At 36.2% G+C, this 24,012-nt stretch overlaps 1 protein-coding gene and 1 pseudogene across 16 annotated transcripts in view; one reads left to right on the top strand and one right to left on the bottom strand.

The window, feature by feature from the left end:
- Nucleotides 1–24,012, top strand: part of ATRX (ATRX chromatin remodeler) — a 249,515-nt gene that overhangs the window by 90,321 nt on the left and 135,182 nt on the right. For all 16 annotated transcript variants that reach the window (XM_004280438.4, XM_033406900.2, XM_004280437.4 and 13 more), the window contains 3 exons: nucleotides 2,241–2,313; nucleotides 20,789–20,922; nucleotides 21,377–21,553. In XM_004280438.4, coding sequence (XP_004280486.1) covers nucleotides 2,241–2,313; nucleotides 20,789–20,922; nucleotides 21,377–21,553 — 384 coding nt within the window. The remainder of the gene's footprint in view (nucleotides 1–2,240; nucleotides 2,314–20,788; nucleotides 20,923–21,376; nucleotides 21,554–24,012) is intronic.
- Nucleotides 3,626–4,573, bottom strand: LOC117196834 (translation machinery-associated protein 7-like; annotated as a pseudogene).

Raw genomic sequence — 24,012 nt, 5'->3', positions numbered from 1 at the left:
GTTCTGCTTGTATGGCTGTTTTAACTACAGGTCCGCAGTCCCTGATATTCTTGGGGCTTAATGTATTTCAGGATTTTCAACTTTTTTGTTTTTAGGAAGGTAATACAGAGTAGTTATCATATATTATATAGTAGCCCCAGTACGTCCTGAGGCCCCATAATCAAACACATTAGTATTTCTGCAGCAAAACATATGAACGTTTACATGTAAGAGGAATAAACAGTTCAGATTAGATTTTGCTGCCAAATGAACTTTGGCACCACCTTACAAAACTTTAAATTTTGAGAACTTTTTGGATTTTCAAATTGTGTATGAGATTGTGGACTTGTATTCAAAACATAATATAATAGTTGCTAAATTTATTTATTCTCCCAATATGTCCAACTTAATTTAGGTGACAGTTTTTATGAGCTCTTAAAAAGCCTCCCCTGCTCCCATGAATTTAGAGGATTCCAATTTATTCAGCAATAGTTGGGTATCCTGTTACAGGGTACAACATTTTCCTAGAAATTGTGGCATGGCATGACCAACCAAGATGAAGAACACGATCCTAGGAGGTTATAGTCCAATGAGCAAGATAGACATAGATAAGTCATTTTTAAAAAAAAATACCAGAAGAAAGATATAAAACTAAAATGGGGCTGTGTGATAAATAGCAAGTGAGCCACTTAATATAAACATTGGAGGAAGACTTAAAAGAACGGGTAGCATTTGAACTTGACTTTGAAGGATGGGTAACATTTTCAAAGGTGTAGTAAAGAGGAACAATGGTAATATCACTAGTAATATTTCATTTGAAGATTGGTCTGTTTGAATGAGGTATTTATTGTGAGTTTGCTAAGATATTGTGAGATTTATTATTGCCTTTCTATATTTAGCATATTTCTATCCTGAACCTGTAGGTGTCTGTGTTCCTTATGGGATTTTTTTTCTCCAATATTTTCCCCCAGTATTTTATTATGAAAAAATATTAAATATGCAGAAAAGTTTCTACAGTTAACATTGTACTGTATTTGCTTTATCACATACTTATCTGTATATCCTATGTATCCATCAGTGTACCTAACTTTTCCCCCCTTTTAACTGTTTATTTTGAAATAATTATAAATTCACAGGAAGTTGCAAGAAAATGTACAGGGAGGTTTTGTATGCCTTTCATTAATTTCCCTCCAATGGTAACATCTTTCATAATTATAGTGCAATCTCAGAACCAGGAAACTGAAGATTTATTCAGATTTCACCAGTTTTACATGTACTCCTTCATTTGTGTGTGTGTGTGTAAGTATAGTTCTGTGCAAAATTTGTATCACGTGTAGCTTTGTAAATATAACCACCACAGACAACCAACATACTGAACTTTCATTACCACAAGTTCCTTTGTGCTACCCCTTATGCACACTCCCTAGCATATCTCTATTCTTAACCTGTGGCAATTGTTAATCTGATTTCCATCTCTGTAATTTTGTTATTTTGAGATGGAATCATGAAGTGTGTAACCTTTTGAAATTGTCTTTTTTCACTCAGTGTAATGCCCTTGAAATCTTTGATGCATTTGAAAGTAAATGGTAAACATTAACATAATTCTCCCTGGTTACTTCAGCGTATATAGTGTTAACTAGAGTACAGTGTTTAAGTTTGTTTTTGAGGCAAAATTTACATACAATGAAATGCACAAATCTTAATCTCTTTATAGTTTTAATCAAAGGATAGAAACGTTGCTTTTTGTAAGGAAGTAAGTTTTACTGTACTTGAATATATCTCTGGATGATTCTACTCCTGGATACCATACAAATTCAGGTATATTTTAAAATTATTTGGTACTACCAAGTATTAATAGCATTTTAAAAAGTTCTTCAATGATACAGGAAAAATTAGACATCTGTTAACTTTAAACTTAAAATGGATCACTACAAAGCTTATTTTAGCCACAAACTTATGCTAATATGGTGGTGAATGATAAAAGATTTGTTACTGCGAAGGATGAGTTTTAAAATTCTTGTGCTCTGGGAAGGAACTTTGAAATATGTAACATCCAACTATTTATTATTTTGCTGCTGACACTTCTTAAATTCCCCATTGTACTTTCCTTATAAATCCTTTTTATTCATGTTTTGGATCCCAGAGTATACTTTAGAACTCACTAGTTGTTTTAAAGTTTTTGGCTTTCAGTTTTATTTTACATGGTTTTACTTATAAAGATAATTTAAAGCTAATTTTAAGTACACTTTTGTTCCTTCAAGGAGATGAAGCCTTATCTAAATCAATGCCTGTCACAGTGGATGATGACGACGATGACAATGATCCTGAGAATAGGTATGAATCCATCTGTAAGGACTTTAAAAAGATTATAACACACCCTAGGTGTGGGCACAAACAGCAGCAAGGGAACCACAAGCAGGTTTAAAAACCAGGAGTGCCTGCCTTAGAAAGACTCGCTCACAGTCTTCCTGCAAGTTTGAAAGAAAGGCCAGAAAATGGGCTAAAACTCAGAAACCTTAAAAGAAATATAAATAGTAACACACCTAGCATAGGGTGTGTTATAAATACAGCACTGTCAATTTTTATGTTTCCCTGTAATTTAGTGATAGTTTTTTGAGAATATTTTAATTTTGACAGATTATTTTATTGGTAAAAGTAAATCATATCTCAATAAATTGGTGACAACAGACATCTCTCTCCTCAATATTTGATTATTGTTTTAAATTGCCATCCAGTGTGGTGGTCCTATTCATTAAAACCTGTTCAAAGTGAAAAAGAGACTGCTAAGATGTTTAAGATTAAGAAATTGCTTTCAAAATAAGTATGAATTTGCAAAGTATCTAGACTGATTTAGATTTTAACAGTTTGTCAAATAAAATAGAAGTAGACAGTATGATAGTATTAATTTTAATACTTAATAGGTTTATATGGGAACAGTGTAGCCTGTACAGATTGACTTAACTAAGGAATAGCTGGGAGAAGAAAAAAAATAAAGATACACCCATATTCTAGCAATGAGGAATAAAGAAAACAAAGGTATTAAAGAGTATAACCATAATGTTTTTACATATTTTTTAAACCCTTCCTGGACTATAGGATCCCCCACACTCATAATCTTCAACGAGAAGACAGTGTGGTATAGTGGATGGAATTTTGGAATAATGGGGATAAGAATATCTGACTTCTAGTTCTAACCTTTCTGTGTGATCGTGGGCAAGTGACTTAACTACTCTTTGCCAAAATTTTCTGTTCTTTAAAACAAAAGGGTTGGATGAAATGTTTTCTGATTAATTCTAGCACCAAAAAATCTATAATAGACTTGAGGTTTTACTACATAGTACTGTATTAACCATCCATTTATTCCTAATAGTAAACTCTAATAATTAAGAAAACATGAAGATAAACATGTAATTTTTGTGTCATAATTTTGTAAGGAATTAACTTTGAGTTGGTAAATACTGTGGGGCCAGCTGTCACTCTAGCTGTTTTATATCTTGCTGGTGCTGATAGATTTTTCTGTTTCAAAGATCAGCATTCTCCTAATTAACAGGAGGGCGTTTTTATTAAGGTGAATGAACAATTTTATTTTGCACTTTTGAATAGAGCTTAATCACAGATGCAAAGACTCAGATGCTGCTTTACCTACTTATTTTTTTTTTTTTACAAAAGTTTATTCTTAAATGTACAATAGGTTCCAAGACAACACTTCATTCTAGCTATAGGTGGCAACAGATGTTATGGCAGGGAATCCAGATGTTTAATCCAGATGTTTAAACAGGAATGGAACTAAGGATCATCATTGCCTCAGGCACAAGGAACAGCTTACTTTTTGCCATATTTCTTAATTCCGCCTGTTGCCAGGGGGCCTTTCCCCGCGGCCTTCGCTTTTAGCTCCTCGAGTTTCTTTTGCTCCTCCTTCTGTTTCTGCTTGAATGCCTTATCTTGTCCATCTCCTTGGCTTGCTTCTTGGGCTGTTTCAGGGGCTTCTTCTTGCCACCTGCATGCGACACGAGCACGCTCAGCCTGGCCCCCGCCGGGTCCCGTCCCTCTCCGCCCCCTACCTACTTATTTTTTAATTAAAAATATATATCCAATTATTTTGTGGGATCGGGGTCGGGTCCATAATGGAATGGTGAAGGCATACATTTTATTCATCAGGCATTTTATATAGTATATGATATGATCACAGTGAGATTATGAAAGCATTTAAAATTTTTTTCTCTTTTAAAATGCTTTAATTCCTCTTCATTTATTTATGCTACCATTTGCTTTCTTGTAAATCTTAAGGCCTCAAATGTTATTGAAAGGCTAATAATGTTTAAAACATGCTATATCCTAATTTACTTATGAGTTAGAATCTTAATTTCGTATTTAAACACCAAATGAGTGTCATTAAGGTATGATAATTTTTTATTTGTGTTAGAGCTTGTCAAAATATAAATATCATTTTTATCTTTTAAGCTACTTGATCATATCTCTCTGTAACTGGCAATTATTTTATTGAAAGGTATCTTTAATTCCATCTTGCATTTGTGATTAAAAAATACAGCCCTGTTGAGTACTTTTGAGAAGAATTGAATTTTACCTTGAGCATGTTTTTCTTTATATTCAGTTTAGTGTGCTTTTATAAAATATGCCATTAATAACTTGTTTCATATCCAATATACCAATGAGGTATCTAATACCCATGGGTTATCTAATGATGGGGATACAAATACCTTCTTGAATTATTTTGGTATAGACAGCGTACTTGAGCATATTTGAATATGCACTAAGCAACTTTTAAAAATTTGTTTTCAGATCATGATAAAGTCTTGGAATTATTTTTACCTTTCACATTTTTGAGTAGGATGGATGTATTTTGGTAGACAGCATATTGTAATTGTGTATAAATTTGTACACAATTGTGTAATTGTGTATAAATTTCATATGCTTTGCCTTTTTAGCAGTATTGTAATACATTTTCAGTGTTAATGTTTATGGAGAGGTAAATAGTGTATTAATGCAAATGGTTAACTATTTGGATGCAATAAATTTCTGTAAAACTTTTTGCTTGTTCAAGCATTTAATTTTAATTATAATCCATCTTTTCATGAGAGTTGAAAGAATTTGATTGAACCAAGCTATGTAGGCTAGTTTGTAGCCAAAGAAGTTTTGATATTTCTAAAATTGACGAAGTAATAATTCCCAAAACATATGTACTTATATATGACATATTTACTTATATATGTGTGTGAAAGTTTTACAACAGATTTCACCATTATTTATCTTTTCTGTTTTAAAGTTATAATAGCTTTTGAGGTCATTTAAAGAACTTAGTCATGTCCTGAATATTTCAGTAGGTGTGAATAAATAAGTTTATGTTATTTTAGTGTATTTAGTCTATTATGTATTTAGTCTATTATGTAGTATCATTCATATTTGAAAGTAAATGTATGCTGTTGTGAGATAGAGTGGTCTAACTTGTAAAGTAATTTCTATTTAATTGCATTTATTTAATAAACAATGACAAGAATTATAGGTTGAATAACAGGTTAACTTTTACGATTTTTTGACTGAGCTTTTTAGAAAAAATTAAATAGTGGACGAACTTCATACTTTCAATTTTGTATAACTGAGAATTTACTTCAAATTTTATAGCTTAGACTTTATGTACTTTTTGAAAGGGAGAATAATAATATAAAACAGTTTGTCAGGTTATTTAAATTATACCCGTAATTTTAAAGTCATTTATTTGAATGTGCCATTATGTTAATGTTGCCTTTCAAATACCTGTTAGTTATGTTTGAAATTGGTTCTTTCATTGAAAGGATATTTAATGTCCTATATTTTAATACCTGCACTGTGAATTAGCCTCAGTCATAAGATGGTAGTGTATTCAAGTTCAACAGTGATAGTGTTGAGGATTATTAAACCAGGCTTTGCTTTAGGGGTTGCATACTAAAACAGTCACTGAAGAATCCATTCCTCCCAAAAAAGAAATATTTTAAGAATATTCTTCATTTGTATTTTTACAGGGCGTGGAAAATATTTAAAACTGAGCTTTTAAGAGGAGAAAACTAGATTGCTACATTTTTTTCTAAATCAGCATTCTTTTTTTTTAATTCCAATTTTGTTTAAAAGCTGAGGTTTGTATATGGATACCCTCTCCTGCCACACAGATACATGTATTTACTTTGTAGTTGAAAAATGCTTAGTTGGGTCTACAAATACCGCATAATTTTTCTCATAATTTCTCTCTCAGTGGGACTAAATGATTTTTTTTTCATTGAAGCAAAATTTGATTTAGAGATTGCTTGAAGAAATTACCCAATGTTAATAGAAGTTCTGTTTTTTTTTTTATAAATTTATTTATTTATTTATTTTTGGCTGTGTTGGGTCTTCGTTTCTGTGCGAGGGCTTTCTCTAGTTGCGGCGAGTGGGGGCCACTCTTCATCGCGGTGCGCAGGCCTCTCACTGTCGTGGCCTTCTCTTGTTGCAGAGCACAGGCTCCAGTCGCGCAGGCTCAGTAGCTGTGGCGCACGGGCTTAGTTGCTCCGTGGCATGTGGGATCTTCCCAGACCAGGGCTCGAACCCGTGTCCCCTGCATTGGCAGGCAGATTCTCAACCACTGCGCCACCAGGGAAGCCCAAGAAGTTCTGTTTAATTATTGTGGGACTACACCGTAGCCTTCAAATTTTCCAAGTATTTTATCATTTGGTAATACTTTGCTTTTCAGACTGGAAAACATGCAAATGATTATTTTTTTTCCCTACTAGCTCGGTGTAGGTATTCTTTTATTTTTAATTTAATTTAATTTTTTAAACATCTTTATTGGAGTATAATTGCTTTACAATGGTGTGATAGTTTCTGCTTTACAACAAAATGAATCAGCTATATATATATACAAATGTTCCCATATCTCTTCCCTCTTGCGTCTCCCTCCCTCCCACCCTCCCTATCCCACCACTCCAGGCGGTCACAGAGCACCGAGCTGATCTCCCTGTGCTAGGTGGCTGCTTCCCACTAGCTATCTACCTTACGTTTGGTAGTGTATATATGTCCATGCCTCTCTCTCGCTTTGTCACAGCTTACCCTTGCCCCTCCCCATATCCACAAGTCCATTCTCTAGTAGGTCTGTGTCTTTATTCCTGTTTTACTCCTAGGTTCTTCATGACATTTTTTTTCTTAAATTCCATATATATGTGTTAGCATGCAGTATTTGTCTCTCTCTTACTGACTTACTTCACTCTGTATGGCAGATTCTAGGTCTATCCAACTCATTATAAATAGCTCAATTTCGTTTCTTTTTATGGCTGAGTAATATTCCATTGTATATATGTGCCACATCTTCTTTATCCATTCATCCGATGATGGGCACTTAGGTTGTTTCCATCTCTGGGCTATTGTAAATAGAGCTGCAATGAACATTTTGGTACATGACTCTTTCTGAATTATGGTTTTCTCAGGGTATATGCCCAATAGTGGGATTGCTGGGTCATATGGTCGTTCTATTTGTAGTTTTTTAAGGAACCACCTTACTGTTCTCCACAGTGGCTGTATCAATTTACATTCCCACCAACAGTGCAAGAGGGTTCCCTTTTCTCCACACCCTCTCCAGCATTTATTGTTTCTAGATTCTTTGATGATGGCCATTCTGACGGGTGTGAGGTGATATCTCATTGTAGTTTTGATGTGCATTTCTCTAATGATTAATGATGTTGAGCATTCTTTCATGTGTTTGTTGGCAGTCTGTATATCTTCTTTGGAGAAATGTCTATTTAGATCTTCTGCCCATTTTTGAATTGGGTTGGTTGTTTTTTTGTTATTAAGCTGCATGAGCTGCTTATAAATTTTGGAGATTAATCCTTTGTCGGTTGCTTCATTTGCAAATATTTTCTCCCATTCTGAGGGTTGTCTTTTGGTCTTGTTTATGGTTTCCTTTGATATGCAAAAGCTTTGAAGTTTCATTAAGTCCCATTTGTTTATTTTTGTTTTATTTCCATTTCTCTAGGAGGTGGGTCAAAAAGAATCTTGCTGTGATTTACCTCATAGAGTGTCCTGCCTATGTTTTCCTCTAAGAGTTTGATAGTTTCTGGCCTTACATTTAGGTATTTAATCCATTTTGAGCTTATTTTTGTTTATGGTGTTAGGGAGTGATCTAATCTCATACTTTTACATGTACCTGTCTAGTTTTCCCAGCACCACTTATTGAAGAGGCTGTCCTTTCTCCACTGTACATTCCTGCCTCCATTATCAAAGATAAGGTGACCATATGTGCGTGGGTTTATCTCTGGGCTTTCTATCCTGTTCCATTGATGTATCTTTCTGTTTTTGTGCCAGTACCATACTGTCTTGATTACTGTAGCTTTGTAGTATAGTCTGAAGTCAGGGGGCCTGATTCCTCCAGCTCCGTTTTTCGTTCTCAAGATTGCTTTGGCTATTCGGGGTCTTTTGTGTTTCCATACAAATTGTGAAATTTTTTGTTCTAGTTCTGTGAAAAATGCCAGTGGTAGTTTGATAGGGATTGCACTGAATCTGTAGATTGCTTTGGGTAGTAGAGTCATTTTCACAATGTTGATTCTTCCAATCCAAGAACATGGTATATCTCTCCATCTATTTGTATCATCTTTAATTTCTTTCATCAGTGTCTTATAATTTTCTGCATACAGGTCTTTTGTCTCCTTAGGTAGGTTTATTCCTAGATATTTTATTCTTTTTGTTGCAGTGGTAAATGGGAGTGTTTTCTTGATTTCACTTTCAGATTTTTCATCATTAGTGTATAGGAATGCCAGAGATTTCTGTGCATTAATTTTGTATCCTGCTACTTTACCAAAGTCATTGATTAGCTCTAGTAGTTTTCTGGTAGCATCTTTAGGATTCTCTATGTATAGTATCATGTCATCTACAAATAGTGACAGATTTACTTCTTCTTTTCCGATTTGGATTCCTTTTATTTCCTTTTCTTTGATTGCTGTGGCTAAAACTTCCAAAACTGTTGAATAAGAGTGGTGAGAGTGGGCAACCTTGTCTTGTTCCTGATCTTAGTGGGAATGCTTTCAGCTTTTCACCATTGAGGACGATGTTGGCTGTGGGTTTGTCATATATGGCCTTTATTATGTTGAGGAAAGTTCCCTCTATGCCTACTTTCTGCAGGGTTTTTATCATAAATGGATGTTGAATTTTGTCAAAAGCTTTCTCTGCATCTATTGAGATGATCATATGGTTTTTATCCTTCCATTTGTGAATATGGTGTATCACAATGATTGATTTGCATATGTTGAAGAATCCTTGCATTCCTGGAATAAACCCCACTTGATCATGGTGTATGATCTGTTTAATGTGCTGTTGGATTCTGTTTGCTAGTATTTTGTTGAGGAGTTTTGCATCTATGTTCATCAGTGATATTGCCCTGTAGTTTTCTTTCTTTGTGACATCCTTGTCTGGTTTTGGTATCAGGGTGATGGTGGTCTCGTAGAAGGAGTTTGGGAGTGTTCCTCCCTCTGTTATATTTTGGAAGAGTTTGAGAAGGATAGGTGTTAGCTCTTCTCTAAATGTTTGATAGAATTCGCCTGTGAATCCATCTGGTCCTGGGCTTTTGTTTGTTGGAAGATTTTAAATCACAGTTTCAATTTCAGTGCTTGTGATTGGTCTGTTCATATTTTCTGTTTCTTCCTGATTCAGTCTTGGCAGGTTGTGCATTTCTAAGAATTTGTCCGTTTCTTCCAGGTTGTCCATTTTATTGGCATAGAGTTGCTTGTAGTAATCTCTCATGAGCCTTTGTATTTCTGAAGTATCACTTGTTACTTCTCCGTTTTCATTTTTAATTCTATTGAGTCTTCTCCCTTTTTTCCTTGATGAGTCTGGCTAATGGTTTATCTATTTTGTTTATCTTCTCAGAGAACCAGCTTTTAGTTTTATTGATCTTTGCTGTCGTTTCCTTCATTTCTTTTTCATTTATTTTTGATCTGAGTTTTATGATTTCTTTCCTTCTGCTAGCTTTGGGGTTTTTTTGTTCTTCTTTCTCTAATTGCTTGAGGTGCAAGGTTAGGTTGTTTATTCGAGATGTTTCCTGTTTCTTAAGGTGGGCTTGTATTGCTATAAACTTCCCTCTTAGGAGTGCTTTTGCTGCATCCCATAGGTTTTGGGTCGTCGTGTCTCCATTGTCACTTGTTTCTAGGTATTTTTTTGATTTCCTCTTTGATTTCTTCAGTGATCACTTCGTTATTAAGTAGTGTATTGTTTAGCCTCCATGTGTTGGTATTTTTTACAGATCTTTTCCTGTAATTGGTATCTTGTCTAATAGCGTTGTGGTCGGAAAAGGTACTTGATACAATTTCAATTTTCTTAAATTTACCAAGGCTTGATTTGTGACCCAAGATATGATCTATCCTGGAGAATGTTCCATGAGCACTTGAGAAAAATGTGTATTCTGTTGTTTTTGGACGGAGTGTCTTATAAATATCAATTAAGTCCATCTTGTTTAATGTATCATTTAAAGCTTGTGTTTCCTTATTTATTTTCATTTTGGATGATCTGTCCATTGGTGAAAGTGGGGTGTTAAAGTCCACTACTCTGAATGTGTTACTGTCGATTTCCCCTTTTATGACTTTTAGTATTTGCCTTATGTATTGAGGTGCTCCTATGTTGGGTGCATAAATATTTACAATTGTTATATCTTCTTCTTGGATCAATCCCTTGATCATTATGTAGTGTCCTTCTTTGTCTCTTCTAATAGTCCTTATTTTAAAGTCTATTTTGTCTGATATGAGAATTGCTACTCCAGCTTTCTTCTGGTTTCCATTTGCATGGAATATGTTTTTCCATCCCCTTGCTTTCAGTCTGTATGTGTCTGTAGGTCTGAAGTGGGTCTCTTTTAGACAGCATATATATGGGTCTTGTTTTTGTATCCATTCAGGCAACCTCTGTCTTTTGGTGGGAGCATTTAGTCCATTTACATTTAAGGTAATTATCAATATGCATGTTCCTATTCCCATTTTCTTAATTGTTTTGGGTTCGTTATTGTAGGTCTTTTCCTTCTCTTGTGTTTCTTGCCTAGAGAAGTTCCCTTAGCATTTGTTGTTAAGCTGGTTTGGTGGTGCTGAACTCTCTCAGCTTTTGCTTCTCTGTAAAGATTTCAATTTCTCCATCAAATCTGAATTAGATCCTTGCTGGGTATAGTAATCTTGGTTGCAGGTTTTTCTCCTTCATCACTTTAAATATGTCCTGCCAGTCCCTTCTGGCTTGCAGAGTTTCTGCTGAGAGATCAGCTGTTAACCTTATGGGGATTCCCTTGTGTGTTATTTGTTGTTTTTCCCTTGCTGCTTTTAATATGTTTTCTTTGTATTTAATTTTTGACAATTTGATTAATATGTGTCTTGGCGTATTTCTCCTTGGATTTATCCTGCATGGGACTCTCTGTGCTCCCTGGACTTGATTAACTATTTCCTTTCCCATATTTGGGAAGTGTTCAAGTACAATCTCTTCAAATATTCTCTCAGTCCCTTTCTTTTTCTCTTCTTCTTCTGGAACCCCTATAATTCGAATGTTGGTGCATTTAATGTTGTCCCAGAGGTCTCTGAGACTGTCCTCAGTTCTTTTCATTCTTTTTTCTTTATTCTGCTCTGCAGTAGTTATTTCCACTATTTTATCTTCCAGGTCACTTATCCGTTCTTCTGCCTCAGTTATTCTGCTATTGATCCCATCTAGAGTATTTTTAATTTCATTTATTGTGGTGTTCATTGTTTTTTGTTTCATCTTTAGTTCTTCTAGGTCCTTGTGAAATGTTTCTTCCGTTTTGTCCATTCTATTTCCAAGATTTTGGATCATCTTTACTATCATTATTCGGAATTCTTTTTCAGGTAGACTGCCTATTTCCTCTTCATTTGTTAGGTCTGGTTGGTTTTTATCTTGCTCCTTCAACTGCAGTGTGTTTTTATGTCTTCTTATTTTGCTTATCTTACTGTGTTTGGACGTCTCCTTTTTGTACGCTGCAAGTTGGTAGTTCGCCTTATTTTTGGTTTCTGTCCCCAGTGGCTAAGTTTGGTTCAGTGGGTAGTGTATGCTTCCTGGTGGAGGGGACTAGTGCCTGTGTTCTGGTGGATGAGGCTGGATCTTGTCTCTCTGGTGGGAAGGTTCACGTCCGGTGGTGTGTTTTGGGGTGTCTGAGGACTTATTATGATTTTAGGCAGCCTGTCTGCTAATGGGTGGGGTTGTGTTCCTGTTTTGCTAGTTGTTTGGCATAGGGTGTCCAGCACTGTCGCTTGCTGGTCGTTGAGTGAAGCTGGGTGCTGGCTTTGAGATGGAGATCTCTGGGAGATTTTCGCCATTCGATATTATGTGGAGCTGGTAGGTCTCTTGTGGACCAGTGTCCTGAAGTTGGCTGTCTCACCTCAGAGGCACAGCACTGACTCCTGGCTGTGGCATCAAGAGCCTTTCATCCACACGGCTCAGAATAAAAGGGAGAAAAAGTAGAGAGAAAGAATTAGTAGAACTAGGAAGAAAGAAAGGAAGGAAGGAAGGAAGGTAGGAAGGAAGGAAGAAAGAAAGAAAAGAAGGAGAGAAGGAAAGGAGGGAGGGAGCGGGATGGTGGGAGGAAGGAAGGAAGGAGGGAAGGAAGGAAAAAAGAAAAGATAAAGTAAAATATAATAAACTAAAATATAGTAAAGTTATTAAATTAAAAATAATTATTAAGAAATAAATTTAAAAAAAACAAAAACGGACGGATAGAACTTTAGGACAAATGGTGGAAGCAAAGCTATAGAGATAAAATCTCATACAGAAGCATAGACATACACATTTACCAAAAGAGGAAAAGGGGAAAAAATCATAAATCTTGCTCTCGAAGTCCACCTCCTCAATTTGGGACGATTCACTGTCTAAAGGAGGGAAGGAAGGATAGAAAGAAAAAAGAACGAAAGAGAGAAGATAAAGTAAAATAAAATAAAGTTATTAAAATTAATTATTAAGAAAAAAAATTAAAAACAAAAACGGATGGATAGAACCCTACGACAAATGGTGGAAGCAAAGCTATACATAACAAAATCTCACACAGAAGCATACACATACACACTCACTAAAACAGGAAAAGGGGAAAAAATCATAAATCTTGCTCTCAAAGTCCACCTCCTCAATTTGGGATGATTCGTTGTCTGACATTCATATATTCCACAGATGCAGGGTACATCAAGTTGATTGTGGAGCTTTAATCCACTGCTTCTGAGGCTGCTGGGAGAGATTTCCCTTTCTCTTCTTTGTTCTCACAGCTCACAGGGGCTCAGCTTTGGATTTGGCCCTGCCTCTGCGTGTAGGTCACTGGAAGTCGTCTGTTGTTCGCTCAGACAGGACGGGGTTAAAGGAGCCGCTGATTCGGGGATTCTGGCTCACTTGGGCTGGGGGGAGGGAAGGGCATGGAGTGCGGGACGGGCCTGCGGCGGCAGAGGCTGGCGTGACCTTGCACCAGCCTGAGGCTCGCCTTGCGTTCTCGCGGGTAAATTGTCCCTGGATCCCAGGAACCTGGCAGTGACAGGCTGCACAGGCTCTCCGGAAGAGGGGTGTGGATAGTGACCTGTGCTTGCACCCAGGCTTCTTGGTGGCGGCCGCAGCAGCCTTAGCGTCTCATGCCCGTGTCTGGGGTCCACGGTTTTAGCCACGGCTCGCGCCCGTCTCTGGAGCTCCTTTAAGCAGTGTTCTTAATCCCTTCTCCTCACGCACCAGGAAACACAGAGGGAAGAAAAAGTCTCTTGCCTCTTCGGCAGGTCCAGACTTTTCCCAGGACTCCCTCCCGGCCAGCCGTGGTGCACTAACCCCTTCAGGCTATGTTCAAGCCGCCAACCCCAGTCCTCTCCCTGCGCTCCGACCGAAGCCCGAGCCTGAGCTCGCGGCCCCGCCCGCCCCGTCGTGTGAGCAGAGAAGCCTGTCGGGCTGGTGAGTGCCGGTCCACACCAATCCTCTGTGCAGGAATCTCTCCGCTTTGCCCCCCGTAACCCTGTTGCTGTGCCTCCCCCTTGGCTCCGAAGCTTCCCCCTCCGCCACCCACAGTCTCCGCCCACGAAGGGGCTTCCTAGTGTGTGGAAACCTTTCCTCCTTCACAGCTCCTTCCCACTGGTGCAGGTCCCTTCCCTATCTTTTTGTCTCTGTTTATTCTTTTTTCTTTTTCCCTACCCAGGTACGTGGGGGCTTTGTTGCCTTTTGGGAGGTCTGAGGTCTTCTGCCAGCGTTCAGTAGGTGTTCTGTAGGAGTTGTTCCACGTGTAGATGTATTTCTGGTGTATCTGTGGGGAGGAAGATGATCTCCATGTCTTAGTCTTCCGCCACCTTCCCGGAAGTCATAGGTATTTTTTTGATGCAGGGTCTGTGCTGTTAATCCAGCATATTTTTGGAAGTGATTAATGATTCCTGGATATTGTTCATGCTAATAAAGATATTTGATGATTGTTTACCTGATTTCAGCAAAGATTAATGGCATGAGTATATCTCACGTTCCTTTGACATATGACTTTGGTTTCTATTTTAAACACTTTTCCAAATGTTCATCTTCTATACATGACTTTATCTGTTCTCTATACAAATTTGCTGAATCTGGAATAATTTTTTTCTGTGAATTTTCTTTCATGATGGTCCTATTTGGTTAGCAAAATTGCTTTAGTTCTCCTTTATTGGGTTTGAAAAACAAAGGTAGCTTTTTAAATGAGTATTTTACTTGTTTCATGTTTGAGTAAGGGTTTTAAATGTCTGGCAATTTTAAGGTAATTCTTGTTCAATTTATTTTGTCTTTATAGTGCAGGTAAGTATTGTAACTCAAGTATAATACAGGTGTCTAGACACTGGATAGGATCTATTTTTAGATATCTAAACTGGTTACAGTTGCCACCAGCTCTCTCTTTTATGCTAGAATTCCCAGCAATGAAAGAAATATGGTCATTAGTGGTGATCTCTCTGCTTAAGATGTAAATATTATGTTCAGCCTTCTGTTCCTATTCTCTATTCTTTGGTGATACTGTAATGGGACTTTTAGATGAGAAAAGCACCCCCGCCCAAAAGGAGAGTTTGGATTTTTCTAGTGTTAGCAAAAAAGGTTCATTTTTCTGACTGTATTGTCTTTGTCTTTTAGTTTGATTTTTTTTTTTTTTTTTTTTTTTTGGTACGCGGGCCTCTCACTGTTGTGGCCGCTTCCGTTGCGGAGCACAGGCTCTGGACGCGCAGGCTCAGCGGCCATGGCTCACCGGCCCAGCCGCTCCACAGCATGTGGGATCTGCCCGGACCGGGGCACGAACCCGTGTCCCCTGCATCAGCAGGCGTACTCTCAACCACTGCGCCACCAGGGAAGCCCTTTTACTTTGAATTTTAAAAATAAAATTGAGACACATAAGTCTTTGTTTTTACTTTTCAGTTATAAAAATATTGAACTATTTAGTATGATCTTTAGTATGATCAAATTTTCTAAATTTATATCAATGTTAATAAATTTTTTCTTGTTAAAATTTCCTCTAAAGCTGACTTAGATTTTTACATAAAATCAGGGAATACACATTTTGTAATTTGAGCCCATGTATAAATTCTTAATAAACTGTGGGTTCTTGATTTCATACAGCTTTTATTTTTGTACTCCTAAGACTTTTTTTAAAAGTTATTTGATATTAATTTTACGAAAACAGTGATGTTTTTCATTAACTGCAAACATTGTAGAACATGTGACTTAAAAAATAGTTTCATACTGTTGTTCAGCTTTTTGGTTATTTAGTGACGTCATCATTGTTTCATGAATAGCACTGTCTTTAGGTGCAGATCATTATGCCTTGGTTATAGTTTTTCATAGAACGGTTTATATCAAGGTACTAATTTGGGGAAATCCCTGGCGGTCCAGTGGTTAGGACTTCATGCTTCCACTGCAGGAGGCCCAGGTTTGATCCCGCAAGCTGAGTGGTGCTGTCAAAAAAAAAAAAAAAGAATAATTTTGAACCAAGGAGTTAAAAAATCACTAATACAGATTTTGAAGATGAGGAATTCCATTGTAATTCTGTGATTGATTTTTTTTTTTTTTTTTTTTTTTTTGCTGTGCTGTGCGGCATGTGGGATCTTAGTTCCCTGACCAGGGATTGAACCCGTGCCCCCTGCATTGGGAGTGCAGAGTCATAACCACTGGACCACCAGGGAAGTCCCCGAAATGTTTTAATTCTCAACCTGAAGTATGTAGCATTTGTTAAAACAAAGCCTCCCTCCCTACTAGAAGAACGTGTGTTCCTCACAAAAAATATTCAACGATTTTTGGACTGTAGTCATTTGAATTGTTTTACATATCAACCTTTTATATATGGTATGATGTTTTAGTACTACATTTACTTACACAGTTTTTTTTATCTCGAAACTTATAATCTTATTCAGAATTCTCTGTTTTAACTATTGTGATATTGTGCACAGAATGTAAAAAGAAATTTAAAATTTTGTCACCTGTGTGTATGGGTGCACAGTATTTTGGCCTTCTAAAAATGTATTTTTCATTTAGCAATTTTCTTCAAGCCTGTTTTCAGAACCTCTTAAAAGATAAAGCAGTAGATTGTAGGATATATTCAAGATGACCTGTCAGTACATTTTAGAGATGGTGCATACTGGCCGAAAGATGTTTAGAACTCTTTCAAAAAAAATTTTTTTAATCAAAACTTGAATTCTTTCATTTCTAAATCAGTGAAATACAGATAACTTTAAGAATGTGACCTTAGTCTATTGCCCCAAGCACTCATTAGCACGGTAGTAGTGAATTAGTAGAGAATATAGCACTGGCATAGTAAAATTAGTAGCAGATTGGGGTTCAGGATCTTAGGTACTACTCCTGGCTTTGACACTAACTAGCTTTGTTTCTTTGGCCAAGTCATTTCCCCTCTTTAAGCCTGTTTCCTCATCTGTAAAATGACAGAGTTGGACTCTAAGGTCCCTTCTTCTAGCTCTAACATTTTGTGTTGCTTTTGTAATGGCTGTTTCTCTACAATTCCCTGGTGCAAGAGATCTTTCTCTTGATCACTCCTTTCTTAGAAACTCAGTGTTTTGAATTCTTGATTTACCTACCAGCAAGAGGCAGTTTACTTTCTTTTCCTGTTTGAGCGCTTAAACAAGAGGCATTACTGATTTCCTTTCTAGATAGGATCAGAATTACTAAAGGCTTTCTTGGCTCGCTCGCTCACTCGTGCTCTCTCTCTCTCTCTCTCTCTCTCTCTCTCTCTCTCTCTCTCATTGCTTGTCTGTCTTTGCATTGTTGGGCTCATTCCTTATTTTAGTTTTGCTTTATTTTAGTAGACAAAGGTGGAAGGTGTAATAAGGCATTATCGTATCTTGGTATTCATTATGTGATTTAGAAGACTTAGCTTGTTCGAGTTTTGCAATTCTTTTATTTATTCTTTCATGCACCAGTTCCGATCATTGTTTGTTTGTGGGTTTTTACCCTCCCTCCCATATTGTTTTGCTTTCTTCCCCTCTCCCTTCCCTCCCTTTCAGGAAAATGGAGGACTGGCTCCATTACTTCCAGCTCTGCCCAGGTTTTCTGCCACAAGAGTGGCACAGCCTGTGCCTCTAATGCTTCTGATAGAGTCGTGACTGCTTTGGATGCTACACCTGCCCCAAGATGTAATGTTGAGCTTTGAGATTCCAGGGGCAGTACCTTGTTGCTTGGATGATTTTCTCAGAAACAGAATCAACTAGGGATCATGACTATACATCCATCACATGCATACCAGCACGGGTCCAGCCGAGGCCTCCAAAATGATGCTTTGCCAGCCTCAGCTGGTTCTCAAGTGATGATGTCCTTGAAGTCTCTGTGGCCTGTGACTCAAGAGTTAAGGTAGTGGAGTTTCCCTTAAAGCATCTCACAGCAGGCTCTGTAGATGGGACACATCTCACCTCAACATGTTTGCTGAATACTCAGGTTGAAGGTCAGCCTCAGCCCTTACTTAGGTCCTTCAAATTAAGTTCTAACTTTGAGGTGTTGGCTATGCGATAGGCTAGGTGTGTGATACAGTAGGTCTTTGACATATTGGACATGAGCCATCAGCCATAATTTATGCAAAATAATTTAACTTTATTATTCTTTTTAGGGCTTAATGTATATGGCTGTACATTAGGCTTTCCTTTGCTCAAAAGGTGTTAGAGGGGAAATTTAAAACATCTTAGTGAGGTAAAGCTTAGGGAGTCTCTATCACTCTGTATAACTGTCAGTTTGGAGAAAAATGGGCATTCTCTGAAGTTTGTAAATTTTTTTTTGCTTCTAAAGTATCTGTGATTGTTCTATATATTATGGTCTTACTGAAGGTTGTTGCTAAATCAATTAATTCTTCATTATGTGGATCTCATTTTATTTTCCATGACTTATGTGATTATTTTAAGTTGGTATAGAATCTTATTGTTTTATATATTTCATAGTTCTTCATGACAGTCTAGAACTTTAGTATTTGTAGGTTTACATATTTTGACTTTCCATTTAGTAGACATATTAGGAGTCTAGAGTTTGAAAGAAGAAATATTATGTGGTTTGTTAAAGTTAACAACCAAGTCTTTACAGATTATACAGAATTTAAGACATTTTTTGAACTTGTAAATACAAACTGAAATCAGGTGATTGAACTAAACTTTAGAGTAACTAAATTAATAATTGTATTTTTGTTGGCTATTATTGTACCACCCAAATGGGTATATAAGATCTTGTAACTGCAAGTAAACTATGTTTTCCTATTTGTAACCTATTATCCAGTGCTTCATATTATATGCACACTCGAGCACGCACACACATTTATTCATTCCAAAACAGTGTTTTTACTCAAACTGGCTTGAGAAAGTTCTTCCTTGTTCATGGGAAATGATAATGTGGTGTGTATTAAATATGATTTTAGAGTTTTTCCAGAAAGATGCTTTTAATAAATTTAAAGAACCACTGTTTATTTTGAAACTGTTTCCTAATTTGTGGAGGGTGTGTTTGTTTGTTTTATAAAATGATAAAAATAAATGATATTTGGGTTTAAATTTTTTTCTTGACGAAATGAAAAGTTGGCAACCCTATATTAGTCCCCATTTTTAAAATGTTTACCGTGTGCAACCGAAGTCAGCAAACCACTGATGTAGAAGTTTAAGAGCAACGAAGACTTAATTGCTCAACTCGAGTAGGGTTTTTTTTTTTAATTTTTAAAATTTTTGATGTGGACCATTATTAAAGTCTTTTATTGAATTTGTTACATTATTGCTTCTGTTTTATGTTTTGGTTTTTTTGGCCGTGAGGCATGTGGGATCTTAGCTCCCTGACCAGGGATTGAACCCGCACCCCCTGCATTGGAAGGCGAAGTCCCAACCACTGGAACACCAAGGAAGTCCCCAACTCCAGTAGGATTTAAATTGGAGTGATCTAATTTTAGCAAATCAAGTTGGAAACCCTCAGAAAAGCTAACTCATCTGTGGTTTCCTCTTGCAATTGGTAACTCTCCACGTTGTGTAAATATTCCTTATCTATCTGGTTAGGGGGGAAGTACCAAAGGGCATATAACAAGCATTTATGGAAGTGATTAGCTATTTTGTTTGCTTCAGTCTGTTTAGGTGCCTTTGCTATATATCTTTGAGTATAAATAGCAATGAACAATGTATCAAATAAAGTTAAGGCATTAACATGCATTGGCATCTCCTACCATTGAATGTATTCTTGATTTAAATGTGAGTGCTTGTTAAGAAATAAAAAGAGGAGTTTCAAATCCAAAAATAACAAAAGTTTCATAATTCCAGTTGCAAGTTTTTGACTGAGCTAGAGTTATTCTTGATTGCAGAGTAGATGTTTATCCACATAGAAGTTAGTCCATGGAAAACCAAGAATCATGTCAACTTTTGAGCCTTTCTGTAAGGTATTCCTTTGTTAACTGTGATTTATGAATTTATATCAAAAGCTGCAAAACACTTCGTCTTGCACAAAAACTGCTTTTATCGTACACTTTCAGATATCTTCCTTTAGTGCAAATATGGAGATTTTTTAGGAATATATTTTATTTTAACATAAGATGGTATTAAAGAATTATTTTCTCATGCTTTTAGCAGTTGATTTTTTCATTAGCAAATTGGTCTTTGAGGAGCATCTTGAAAAATTTTGATATGTTTGAGGCTAATGCACTATCTACTTCTTTGGAAAGTGGAAACTCATTTATGGTAGTTTTTGTTCTTTTAACTATGTATGTGGTTAATAGCACTCTTGCCCCTTCTCTGCCCTAGTTTGAATATTATTAGGGATTTTTGATTGCTTCACTACTTATGTGTTGTATTCTTTCATTTGGTTAGAAGAATTTATGAAGCAAATTGAAATTTAAGGGCCAAAATATTATCCACTAGTTTGAGGTACTGTTTCACAATAAAGTGGTTTATTACACACTGATTTTATAAGAAAATGTTTTGCTGTTGAATAAATCCTCTCATGTGGAGTTCAGTGTTGGAATGCCATTTGTCTGAATGAATTGATTTACCTTTGTGGGCCTGTCTTGATATTGTAGTTGTTGGATGGTGGCAGCAGAGCAAGTGTCGGATTGGAAAGTTATCCAGCATGAAGTTGGAATTGGTCAAAATAGTTAGTAGAAATGTCCCTGAGATTTTTCACTATATTGCAGAATTGTATAGAACTGGGAGAAAATCAGTGCTAAGAGCATTTTCAAAACTTTTGGTTGGTAGTTTAGGTTAAAATATGGTTTTGATAGCCTTTTCTTTATAATAAAATATCTATTGACACATTTATTTCTATTTTGATACACATAATTCTTTTTGTTTTTAATTTGTTACACTTCACCACCAAATATATAGTTTTTATTGTCTTTTTACTCAAGAATTGCCAAGAAGATGCTTTTAGAAGAAATTAAAGCCAATCTTTCCTCTGATGAGGATGGATCTTCAGATGATGAATCAGAAGAAGGGAAAAAAAGAAGTGGAAAACACAATGAAGAAAACCCTGGAGATGAGGGTGAGCTCCCCAAAGAGAAGTATAGGATGTCATAATTATTTGACCAATTCAGGCGTTGAAGACTGTCTGACCATGAAATCTCTTAACACATGCATTTGAAGTTTATTAAAATGTTGAAAACTTTACTACCTTTACTCCGTTTGAATATCTGGTAATAATTGTGCAAGTTTTGTCAGTTACTGCCAATAAACAGATGATTTTAAAGGAAAATATTTTTTATCTTTTAAAAAAATCTATAAATGTATACTGGTGATATTTAATCAATATTTAATAATAGTAATAGATCAAGTTTGATGTATGAGATAGCCTGTTATCACCAATGCAAGCCAGATAAGTACACAGCTCTGATCAGTTCCATAAATCATGATAATTGTCAACAAACAAAATATGTAGTTTTACAACATTTTAAAGGAAAAAAGGCTGAAGGTTTTACTGATTTGTTTTCTCCATTTAGAAGCAAAAAATCAAGTCAATTCTGAATCAGATTCAGATTCTGAAGAATCTAAGAAGCCGAGATACAGACATAGGCTTTTGAGGCACAAGCTGACTGTGAGTGATGGAGAATCTGGAGAAGAAAAAAAGACGAAGCCTAAAGAGCACAAAGAAGCCAAAGGCAGAAATAGAAGGAAGGGTAAGACATTTTAATTCTGATAGCAAGGAACATACTGGTTTTATAAACTAAGTATAGTTGTGAAATTTAAGTATATTGGCTCCAACAGTTGACCACCTATATTAGGTGAGTATCAGCACACTGACAACAACTATTCTGAGAGTGAAATAAAGAATTTAGAGTGGGAAGATAACCCAGAAACTTGAGAGATGACACAAAGACTATTTTTGACCTTTAGTAGTCATATACATTTAGATTAAAAAGACAAAGAAATATGACAATAAATAAAATATGCATTAAAGTTATGTAGAAAATTTAAGACTGCCTGTAAGTGCAGGAAGAAATAATGAGGAAAGATAGAACATACAATTAATTTGGATAGATTTATGCAAGTTTATATGTAAAACTTTAGCCAGATTAAATTTTTATTACATTAAAAGTCTGAGACCTTCTGCACTGAGTTACTTACCTGTTTCCAGCATCATGGTAAACATCGAGGATACAAAATGAATAAGGAAATCATTGTCTTATGTGATGGTTTTCAACCTGACTACACATGCAGTTAACTTGGATTTAAAAATATACCTATGGCAGGGCTGCACCCCAAGCCAATTACAGCATAATTGGTGGTGGTGGGACCTATGTATCCATATGTTTTAAGAGCATCTCTGATATGATTTGGCAGTCATTGGTTTAATAAGAATTATTGACATTAATATTATACGAAATTATAGTACCATGAGGGTTGTCTTGTATAACAGAGGTATTATAAAGTGTGGCACTGAGAGGATTTCTTTAGCTTCTTGGGGGCTAGGGGTTATCACCAGAGAAGACTTCACAAAGATGAAGAATTTCACCCAGCAGATCAAGTTCTAAATGGGGAGCAGGTAGATGCGTTGTGAAGATGTATAATATAAGCAGGGAAAAAATTATAAAAGCCTCTGCAAATTGTTTAGCACATGGTGGAGGGGATGCAATTGATGTGGTATAGTTGGAGTATAGGAGGGAGTAGGGAAAGGAACAGCAGGAAATTAGGCTGGGCCAATAAGACAGAGACCAGATACTAGAGACCTTTGTAAGCCTGTGTTTCTCAAACTGAAGTACTTGGCAGTGGACTCATGGGTATATCAGGCTATAGAGTAAACATGGTACATCTCTTTGGTGTGTTCATTTTACTTGAGAGTTGGTGGAGAGCATTCTTATATTAAGTAATCACATATATTGAGGAATTAAATGTGAACTTTTCCTGAGAATTTCGGCTAACAAGAAGTTTAAAGAAAGTTTTTTCTTCTTTGGGGCAGATTCTGAAGACTTTACTAGCCAATTCCTGTCGGGCAGATTAACTCTTCTTTGCCACTAGGAATAAGAAAGCATTTTTGGAAGTGTCTGAGAAGTATAGTAGGCTCTATAGGATGGAGAGCCATTGAAAGGTTTAAATTTTTTTTAATTTTAAAAATTATTTTTATATCATAGCTATATTGAGACATAATTCACGAACCATACAGTTTACCAGTTTAGTGTATAATTTGTTTTTAGTGTAGTCACAGAGGAGTGCCACCACTTTTTAAAAAACTTTTTATTTAAGGTATATATACAGAAAAGTGTGCATTTCATAAGTGGATAGCTTGATGAACATGTATGGCACCTCAAGACACAGGACATTCGTTACCAGCACTCAAGAATCACAACTTCAGCACAACCACTCATTTTTTCCATTGAAAGATTTCAACCAAGGTTGTAATACGTTCAGATTAGTTGCCTGTTATTCTGTGAGACTGAAGGCTTTGAATCCATTTGAAGGATATTGCCATAGTTGATGTCAAGTGTGGTTGTTCTGGTATAAGTGTAATAGTGAGATTACCCAGTGGAGCTGTAATGTTGTGCAAATAGAGGGCTAAGGAAAGAATCTTGGAATCCTGAACATTTAAAGGGCTAAAGAGCAGCAGCTATCCATTAAAGAAGAGGAGGAAGGTACCCCCCCCACCCACACATATACTTAATATTTCATGGATATTTTCATGTAGACAAATAAATAATAGTACCTCATTTTGTGAATGCTTTTCTCATAAATTTCTTTGCAGCCTGAGTACAAGCCAGTCTTTCAGATTCTATAAAGGAACTGAGTGATTTAGCATTCTATAAAGGAACTGAGTGATTTAGCATAACAACATGATTTCCTGTGCATCTTCAACAAAAGGAGAAATACTGATTTTGCCTCTGAGGCTTAGCTCAGGAATATAGAGTCCTTTAGTGGGCCAAATACATTTGAAATGCTTTATTGAAACCCAAGTTTTCTGTGACCTGTGTTTCCATTGTCTTCTTCTGTGGGTAACTTATTACCCAGCTGTTTTGTTTTTTTTTTTTGGTTCGTTTGTGTAGAAGGGAGTAAACTAAAATCCCATCATATTAATTTTTCTAATGTAGGTTATGATCATAGTGATTGATACTACATTTGGAGTTGCATGATTTTCCAAGTTTTG

The sequence above is a fragment of the Orcinus orca genome, chromosome X (genome assembly GCF_937001465.1).
Source record: "Orcinus orca chromosome X, mOrcOrc1.1, whole genome shotgun sequence".
NCBI classification, from domain to species: domain Eukaryota; kingdom Metazoa; phylum Chordata; class Mammalia; order Artiodactyla; family Delphinidae; genus Orcinus; species Orcinus orca.
The sequence above is the reverse complement of the archived record's forward strand: the minus strand, read 5'-3'. Positions and strand labels throughout refer to the sequence as shown.